This window comes from Hyperolius riggenbachi, chromosome 5 (genome assembly GCF_040937935.1).
Source record: "Hyperolius riggenbachi isolate aHypRig1 chromosome 5, aHypRig1.pri, whole genome shotgun sequence".
In the NCBI taxonomy this organism is placed as follows: Eukaryota; Metazoa; Chordata; class Amphibia; order Anura; family Hyperoliidae; genus Hyperolius; species Hyperolius riggenbachi.
The window spans coordinates 296,755,189-296,765,248 of record NC_090650.1 but is presented as its reverse complement, the minus strand read 5'-3'; the positions used below and the strand labels follow the sequence as shown (position 1 = coordinate 296,765,248).

The 10,060-nt window shown below is 43.2% G+C and overlaps 1 protein-coding gene across 1 annotated transcript in view; it reads right to left on the bottom strand.

Moving 5' to 3' along the window:
• The window catches only part of RTTN (rotatin), an 89,057-nt gene that overhangs the window by 27,485 nt on the left and 51,512 nt on the right, over nt 1-10,060 (bottom strand). Inside the window, exons 7-8 of the mRNA XM_068238351.1 lie at nt 2,047-2,161; nt 956-1,106 (exon numbers count right to left, since the gene is read on the bottom strand). Of these exons, the coding sequence (XP_068094452.1) occupies nt 956-1,106; nt 2,047-2,161 (266 nt within the window). The remainder of the gene's footprint in view (nt 1-955; nt 1,107-2,046; nt 2,162-10,060) is intronic.

Sequence of the window (10,060 nt, the reverse complement as noted above, 5' to 3'; positions counted from 1 at the left end):
CAGCCGAATCCCTCTAGCCGTGCTATGCGCGGCTATGGGATTCGGACAGCTACGCACAAAATTATGCTGCAGGGCCTCAGATTTTTCCTCGGCCACGAATTCGGATGGCTCTCATAGACTTCTATAGGCTGCTGAAATCCATCCGAATTCGTGGGCGGGGAATCGGCCCGGATTCAGAGCAGTGGAAACCCGGCCTTAAAGCTACATAAATACGCTAGATTATACTTGGTCGAGGAGGCTATCATGACAGAGAATCTAGCAGGTCTACAGAGACCCCGGTCCCCTCTACATGTCAGCTAAGTGATCTGCAGAGTAGATCGACTAGGCCGAGCACATTGTTCTCTTCACTCACCCTGTAATGCTTCTTGTGCCCTCCTCCCCTCCGCACAGCAACATAAGACATTGCTATGCAAGATTTTAGCACTGTTTCAGGACAGCCTCAGCTATTCAATGTCACCTAAGTGATCAAGTCCTGATCCCCCTCCCAGACAAGAGTCCATGTACGTGGGCACAAGGTTTAAAGCTTGCATCTGGCAACAGGTGCAGAGAAGGATATGGCTAAGGAGAAGCACCGATCCGAATAAGAGATAGAAACATAGGATGAGAACGAACGAACGAACGCACGCACGAACGCACGCACGCACGCACAAACACACTACATTTGATTTGTGACTTTAGCAATACACTTCAAAAATACAGTTCTAAGCAACTAAGTAGAAATGAGAAATGTATATTCAGCAGTGTGTTACAACCAAAAAATATTTTTGGAGAAGTACAATCTAATAAAAATACTAATTTGCTTTTGCCAAATAAAAAAAACAAACACCACAAACAACAAAGCAGCTGCTACACAGTTTATGTATTGACTTGTTTTGGAAAAACAGAAATACAGAACTAACTTTCAATTGAGCAAGTACAGACAAAAAAACAAAAACAAAAAAACAAAAACCCTTACCTTGTTTAGTACTTAAAAAGCCCGGATCTCTGTGAAAGTTCAGTCTGCTCCTAAGGAGTATGCTTAAGTGGTGCAGGCAGGATGCAGCCTGGAATGCCAAATGCTGTTGCCCATCTTTTTCAGATGCAAGACTCAGTAAAGACAGGAGGATCTAAATGCATAATACATTTGTAGTTTAATGCAATTATTTGTCAACCACATTCACACATACCTCACAAAACAATGTTATGCAGTCAGGACTGACAAAAAAGGAAGAAGTGCCTTTATGAAATAATCTTATTTTCATAGTTTAGTTCCATTAATTTATAAACAGACACATTATTAAAATATATGTCCACTTTGGCAGGGGTGGGGTGAATCTGCAGGATGCCTTGCGATAACTTCATAGGGGCTGCATGAGGTGTACATATTTTGGGGGCAAATCCTTAACGGACCACTCCAGTGAAAAAAAGTAAGCTAAAATGTGACAGAACCGACAGATTTTAGACTAGTCCATCTCGTCATGGGGGATTCTCAGGAGTTTTCTTTGATTTGAATAGAATTTACTGAACGGTAGTTGTTAAGTCTAACTGCCAAAATAGCGTGCAATTGAGTAGGGAGGCTGGCTGGTATCTTACCATTTTGGCAGTTAAACTGAAAACAAAAAAAACCCTGAGATTCCTCCACGAGGAGATAGACTAGTCCAAAACCTGTCACTTTTGTCAGATTTTAACTGCTCACTTTTTGCACGGGAGTGGTTCTTTAACAGTACACCACACAAAACCAAAGAAAAACAAACCACATAGCATCTTTCTCATCAACAACGTAGAATAGAGAAAGCAGTGCTGGGAGCCAGAAGAAGTGCAATAATAAAGTAAAGGAGTTAGAAAAATATTTGGAATAATTTTTTTTGCAGGGTAAAATAAGGATATTGCACGTCAATCACATTAGCTTGGTATTAATTTAATGTCAGAGACTGTTATATATAGCTAGCACATGAAGAACTGACCTCCAGCCTTTCCATTCATTGTAGAATATCAGATACAATATAACATGTGCCTTTCAAAACATTTTAAGAGCAACCTGAATTGAATTGGCATTGCTTGACTAACCTTTACAATCTTTGGTCTTTGAAGAAAGATTTCAGCTGGAAAATCTTCCATTACAACATCCTGTAGCAACTGACAACTCCTCCAGATTAAGCCATGGTTTTTGCTTCGCAGTGAGCTAAGAAAGGTATTGATAAGAAATATTTAATGTGATATCTTACAAAGTAAAAATTATGTCAATAGAATAATACAGGGAGTTCCAAGGAAAATCTGGGTCTCATCTATACAAACTCCCACTATACAATTGTAGTAAAGCTACCCATAGTCTATGTGTTTTCACATCGATTAGGTAACAATCTAATGTTAAAGGGACTAATGAACCATAACTACATAACCACTGTCAAAAGCAAAACATGACTGAAAACCACGCTCACTGCTCATTTCCCTGGAGTTTCCCCCTGTCAGTACACTCTTGGGCAAAACCCCACCCCTTTGCCCTGACAGGACGTCCCAAAGTAATAAGAGAGCTACCCCCTGCCCCATACCGTCATTCTTTTTTTTAATCCTCGCCTCCTGCAGGACGTTAGGACTTTTATCTTACCTCCGCTGTTCGCGATGCGGTGACCGGCAAGTTGGTGCTCTCTTGTCGAGGTCTGTGTCTTTGGTAGCTAAAGGCTCCAATAAGGCACAGAGTCCCCTCTTGTTGTCTCTCCGGGGCCTCTTATGGTATGTTCCTGCGTTCGCATTGCATACCAACAGGTATGGCGAATTCCCCAGCAGCTGCGTTTCTGGTCCGTTGTGGAGCAGCGCTATGCTCGGAGCAGCGGTTTTGCGGCGTTCCGGGTTCATTTCCGGAAGTGACGTTAGGCGCGCGCGACGCTCTGTGACGCTTATGGATGGCTGGGCGGAAGTGGATGGCGGCCATCTTTGTTGTGGGCGCATTGCTCGTCGGAGCATAAGGCGGAGTTGGCCTTATTTAGGCCGTGTCCGGAAGGATAAGCCCAGTCTGTGTTTGGACAGCATCCTGTGAGCAGTGTGTCAGAGGAGCGGCAAGGAAGCAAGAGCGGTAATTATGAATCTCACGCTTGTTGTGATGTTTCCTTGCAGGTTTTGTGTAGCACTATTTCTGATATTGTGCATTACCTTAGGATGTACTGCATATGCTTTTTTGTGCCCAGTTTTTTTGCAGGTGATAATGTAATTGCTTCAGATGGTTGCTAGTGTGTAGATTCAGATTATAATTGTTTTTTTTTTGGGTTATGTTATTATTGTCTGGACATGAGGGAAAAGGATCAATTATGACTCCTTTTCTCCTGTTCTTGTTCTCAGCTGCGTTATGGGGAAGCATAGAGGAGAGTCATCTTCAAAAGATTCAAATAGGTAAGATCATTTATCATGAGAGCTAAAAGAGCACAAATACTACAGTAGATACTAATATAGTATTTTCCTTTTCTTTATCATCTCCTTAGGCGGAGGAGTGATGAAGAAAAATCACATGCTAAATCAGACCATCATACAAAGTCATCTTCATCGTCAGGGCCTTCCTCTCATAGACAAGGGGAAACATCAAAATCTTTGCAAACTTCCACATCTTCCCAGCCTAGAGAATCTCATGTTGAAGCAAGGCACGTAATTAATATACAAGAGGCAGCTAGGAAGTCTTCTAGTGAAGATTCAGACAAGTTGGAGCAAGATACTGCTAGTAAGAAAGCAGTGGGGACTGTTCTTATGCCAAATCAGTGTTGGATTTGTGGGAGATCATCCTTACCTGGGAAAAAAGTGTGTGAAGCATGCCATTTTGACATAGCCAGGGAAGACAGGGAAGTCTCCTCCCTCATTAAGCAGGTAGTCAAGGATACGGTTTCAGAGCTGACCACGAAAAGAAAAGCTCAAGTTCCGAGTTCCTCCTATGTTTCTTCTCAAGATTCCGGGGGAAGTTCGGATAGCTCTGATGAGTATGAATTAGACTTTGACTTCTCGTTAATACCAGCCTTTATTTCTAAAATTAGGGAAACACTTTCCTGGAATCAGGATGAGGAGGCCACTGAGGTTAAGAGGAGAAGATATTTTAAAAATTTGTCTAAAGCTAATTTGTCATTTCCGCTTATGGAGGAAATTAAAGAAATGGTGTGTGACGAATGGAAAAAGACAGTTAAGAAGCCATCTTTAAAAAATCGGTTTCAAAAGTTATACCCGTTGGCATCAGAGGATGAGGATATGTTTCAGGCGACTCCTGTAGTAGATGCCTCTCTAATGAAGATTGTTAGAAATGTCACCCTCCCTCTAGAGGATTCAGTGTCTTTTCGGGATGTGATGGAAAGGCAGATGGATCAGGATTTGAAAAGGGCCTATCTGTCGTCGGGGGAATCAGCCAAAGTAGCAGTTACCCTCACCTCAGTGGCTAAAGCATCAAGAATCTGGATAGAAGACATTTAGAGCAGGTTAAGATGAGGCCTGGATCTGGAAGAAGTCCTTGCATCACTAGATGACTTGAAGTTGACTTCTGACTTTGTGGGTACAGCAAGTATAGATATAATAAGATCAGCATCTAGGTCGATGCTCTACTCAGTAATGTCGAAGCGGGCGCTATGGCTTAAGCCATGGGCTGCGGATCCGTCGTCTAAGCAGACGTGGACGAAGATTCCGTTCGATGGGAAAAATCTATTCGGCCCCAAAATGGACGATGCCATATCCAGAGTCACGGGGGGAAGATCAGGGCTCCTTCCCCAGGATAGAAAATTCAGGAGACAGAGGTTCCCTGTTACTCAAAAGAAGCAACCGTTCTCAAAGTTTAATGAAGCAAAGAGTTATAGACCTGGCAGAGAGTATAGGAGAGGCTGGAAGAATACGCAAAGTTTCCAGAGAACAGGAAAATCTAGAGTAACTCCTGCTCCCTCTGATAGTAATAAGTCTTTTTGAAGGTCAACCCGTCCAGGTTATCCCTGTTGGGGCCAGGCTAAGGAAGTTTGGGAAAATCTGGGCGGGAAATATTCAGGACAAGTGGGTCCTGAACACAGTACTGCAGGGTCACAAGTGGTCGTTCAAGGAGGGCCCTCCACACACACGTTTTATACGTACAAAAATTCCAAAGACAAAAGAAAAGCTGCTACTTTTAGTGGACTATGTGTCAAAGTTGATGAAGCAAGGAGCAGTATCGATAGTTCCTCAGAGCCAGAAGTCACGAGGTTTCTACTCACCAATTTTCCTAGTCAGGAAGAAGTCAGGGGAGCTAAGACCGGTTTTAGACCTGAAACAATTGAACCGCTTTATTGTCATACCAAAGTTCAAAATGGAAAGTCTGCAGACCATTCTGATGTCGATGAGGCCAGGAGATTGGATGTCCTCGATAGATTTGAAAGATGCGTACTTTCATGTGCCGGTTCACGACGATTTTCAGATTTTTCTTCGTTTTGCAGTGGGCAAGTTACATCTTCAGTTCACTTGCCTCCCATTTGGGCTGGCGACTTCGCCCAGAACCTTTTCGAAGATTCTTTTGTCAGTTGTCGCGTTGGTTCGTCTTCGGGGAGTGCGCGTTCTTCACTATCTCGACGACATCCTTCTCCTGGCCTCATCGAGAGAACAACTCCTAGAGCATCAAGCAATACTTTTAGTAGAATTGGAGAAGTTTGGATGGATTACCAATCTTCAAAAGAGTGTACTGGCTCCTTCAAGAGTGATGTGCTTCCTGGGTGCAATACTGGATACAGTCAACAATACAGTCTCCCTACCAGAACGGAAGTTGCAGACAATTCAGAGGAGGATTTGCGGTATCAAGAAAAAATCGTTTCTATCGGCCAGAGTCTGTATGAAGATTATAGGCTGGATGACTTCGTCAATTCCAATGGTGAGGTGGGCGCATTGGCATCTACGCCCATTTCAATTAAACTTTCTTCGCCAATGGAATTCGCAGACTCTAGTTCAGAAAATTCATTTGCCATCCAGGGTGATTCGGTCGTTGAACTGGTGGTTAGTAGCGAAGAATCTCAGAAAAGCATGTCCCATTCAGCAACCAGAATGGGAGATTTTGACAACAGACGCCAGTATGACAGGTTGGGGTGCAGTGTTCAGAGGCAGATTAGCTCAGGGCCAGTGGATTTGCCCAATGGAAGGAACTGTATCCAATGTCCTGGAACTCAGAGCAGCATACCAGGCTCTACTCTACTTCCTGCCGCTGCTGAAAGAGAAGTCAGTTCTCCTAAGAATGGACAATACGTCAGCAGTGTCGTATGTGAAAAGGCAGGGGGGGACACACAGTGCAACTCTGTTGAGCGAAGTTCGACCAATAATGCTTCTAGCAGAGAAGAACCTTCAGAATCTGTCAGCAATATATCTTCCGGGGTCCCAGAACGATCAGGCAGATTTCCTGTCAAGGCACAAGCTCGACAACAACGAGTGGTCTCTCCACAGATCGGCATTTCAGAGATTGGTGATGAAGTGGGGATGCCCAGAGATAGATCTCTTCGCCTCGAGGAACAATCACAAGGTTCCAAGATACTATTCCAGATTCCCAGATCACAGGGCAGAGGCGATAGACGCACTCATTCAGAAGTGGGACTTCAAGTTGGCATATGCCTTCCCGCCAATTCCTCTAATACTCAAATTTCTCCAGAAACTGAGTCGTTCCAATTTGCAAGTACTAGCGATAATTCCGTTTTGGCCCAGAAGGCCATGGTTTCCGCTGCTGTTACAACTGAGCGTTCAGGATCCGCTTCCTCTACCACAAATTCCACATCTTCTTGTCCAGGGGTCAATGACTCATCAGAATCCCCAAATGTTGAAGCTAATGGGCTGGAATTTGAGAGGTCTAGGCTGGAGGCATTAGGTTGTTCCATGGAGGTCACTAACACGTTGCTTAAGGCAAAGAAATCTACGACAGTAGAATCATACAACAGAGTATGGAAAGTCTTTTCGGAGTTTGCAGCTTGCCACCATTTCTCAGTAGAAAAATTTTCTGTAACCCACCTGTTATCCTTCTTGCAACGCGGTTTGGAGAAAGGGTTAGCATATTCTTCACTTAAGAGACATGTATCTGCAATTTCATCTATCTCGGGATCACCATGGTCTTCGGATCCCTTGATAAAGCAGTTCTTCAGGGCAGTAATAAAAATTAAGCCTCCACTTAAGCCAAAGTTTCCTAAATGGGATCTCCCTCTGGTACTGGAATATTTAACAACTTCAGAAAAGTTTGATAATTCAAAGGCAGATCTTGTCAGTATAACTTTAAAAACAGTCTTTCTCCTAGCAATAACATCTGGTCGCAGAGTCTCGGAGTTGCAGGCACTAAGCTGTAAAGAGCCTAATTTAACTTTCTTTGAGGATAGAGTGGTACTGCACTCAGTACAATCTTTTATACCTAAAGTGGCTTCTCTGTTTCATTTAAATCAGGAGTGGACATTGCCTAGCTTTCGCTTACAAACCGACTCATCTCAGCTACATCCGTTGGATGTTCCTTCAACGATTAGGTCATATTTAATAGCCACCGAGAGTATAAGACACACTGACCGGTTGTTTGTTATCTGTTCAGGCTATAGGAAGGGCCATATGGCCTCTACAAGGACAATTTCAAATTGGATAGTGTCTCTCATTCAGCAGGCATATCAAGCCAATGGCTTGGAGCCGCCGCAGGACATCATCGCCCACTCGACGAGAAGCATAGCATCCTCGTGGGCTACCCTAGGAAAAGTGTCGCTTGCGACTGTCTGTAAAGCGGCCAACTGGTCGTCGGGTCACACATTCCTCAAGCATTACAGTGTTGACCCATCAGTCTTGTCTTCCATAAAATTTGGAAAAAAGATAGTTTGTTGTGTAATTAACTCTGCAATTTAAAGAGTGATTATATGTATTGTTTTCTTTCTGGTTGAAAAGTAAATACGTTACTCAGCATATCCCTCCCTGTGTATGTGTCTAGTTATTGCCCAAGAGTGTACTGACAGGGGGAAACTCCAGGGAATACGGAAAATTGTATACTCACCTATCGGTAATTTTCCTTTCCTGGTGTTTCCCCATGTCAGTATACGGGCCCGCCCTATGCTGTCGGCTCGGATATGTTATAAAGAATGACGGTATGGGGCAGGGGGTAGCTCTCTTATTACTTTGGGACGTCCTGTCAGGGCAAAGGGGTGGGGTTTTGCCCAAGAGTGTACTGACATGGGGAAACACCAGGAAAGGAAAATTACCGATAGGTGAGTATACAATTTTCCGTAATCCCTCCATAGACATTAAATGAGAGACTGGCAGAACTGAGCATTTAGTTTGCTGAACGAGTGAGCTACCAATGTGTTCTGTGGGTGGTCAGTGTATTCCAGCACATTCAGCTGACCTCTAATGTTTATGAAGAGGGCTTACAAGAAAAGAACAGTCGCACACAAACAAGTGCATCATTGCTGGACAAATTATACTATAAAAACTCTATACAGCGCTGTGGAAATGTTGGCACTATTTAAATACTAAATAATCCGAGAAATAGAACCTTTTATCCTAACCCTAGGACCGCTCCTGGTGGTGCCTAACCCAAAGACCCACCCCTTGTTGGTGCCTAGCCCTAATAACCCCTATGGTTGTGCCTAACCCTAATACTCCCCCTCCCAGTGCCTAACCCTCCCATGGCGCCTAACCCTACTCCCCCACCACAAAATGTGCCTAGAAAAGTAATATTCTGCACCGGGAGGCGCCTGATTAGCAGCAGAAATAATACATTTTAGAGCCCCATAGCATTGATGGGCGCTGGGGGATTACGGAAATGCAAATTGTGGTATTGCAAGCGGGCACGGAATTTGCATTTCTGCAAGCCCCCCGCACCCATCAATGCTATCGGGCACCAAAATGTAGCATTTCTGCTGCTAATCAGGAACCTCCCAGTGCCAGATTTTACATTCTTAGCCGCATATTGCAGCCATTGTTAAAAAAAAACGTGATTTGCGCCAAAGATGATAAATTTTGGCGCTGGGAGGCGCTTGATAGGCACCGACTGGGCCCAAATTTCCCTCATTTGCCACAAATCGCGGTTTTTACAATAGGCGCCATTTGTTTTCTGGAAGGGCTCCTGCACCCTTTTTAACAGTTTCACCCCTATAGCCTGTACATGCACTGTGCCCTTTCCTGCTCAGCTTTTGCCATGGCACTCAATACTAGTTTAGTCTTACACTGAGAAACCTCTTTTTGTTTGCACAAAAAAATGCTTAGCCTTGTAGAAAATATAAATATAACAAATATAATTGGGCTTTGTTTTTTTTTTTACATTTGACACCTAGCAAAAGAGGAGAACCTCTGTCAAGCTGGAAAATAATCAACTTACTATGTATTTATTCAGTAAACACAGACAGGAAAGCATAATAATTTCATTGGAAAGGAAGAAATGCAGAAATTTTGGCATTCCAGAGATCAGCAGTAGGTATTCTGGGTTTACTGATGAAATGTACTGACTTACTTTAACTCCATCCTTTATACTTGTGCAAAAGGAAAAAAAATCATAAATACTGGTCTTTGAAAGGCGAGGGGGAAAAAAAAAGCAAGAAACTCAGCAATGCAAATGAATGATGAAGTGGCTGAGCAATTAAAAAGCACTTACAATTGTGCTTGGGCTTGCTAAAAAACACCACAGCAGACGGGCATATGGTATTTTTCATGTTCTGCACTAGATTTGCCTTTAATTAAAATAGGTAGCATAATAATAAACCCATTAATAAGAGTGTTTAGAAATGAGTCATTCAAGTCTGTGAGAGGAAAAAAAACTGTAAACTGTCTGGCAACTTAGCCATACAGAGGGATACCTGCGCTTTTTACTAGCTAAGACAAAGGCTTGACTTTTAGAATTCCACAGTTGAGACAGTCTAGAGCTACAAAGGCTTCAATCATCCCAGAAGATTGTTTGCCATCAGTGGCTTGAAGAAAAAGAGAAATTAGACTGCACTTCAAACCTCAATTGACTTCGCTTTTTTACATGATGCAGACTCAAATGTCACCACATAGCAAGGCTAAACAAAAAACGCAACTGGGAATAGAGCTTATGAGCAGCCCTAAATCCTCAGCGGGCTCTAACAAAGCTTCTGTATTCTCAGTATTTATTCCTTGTATCGCT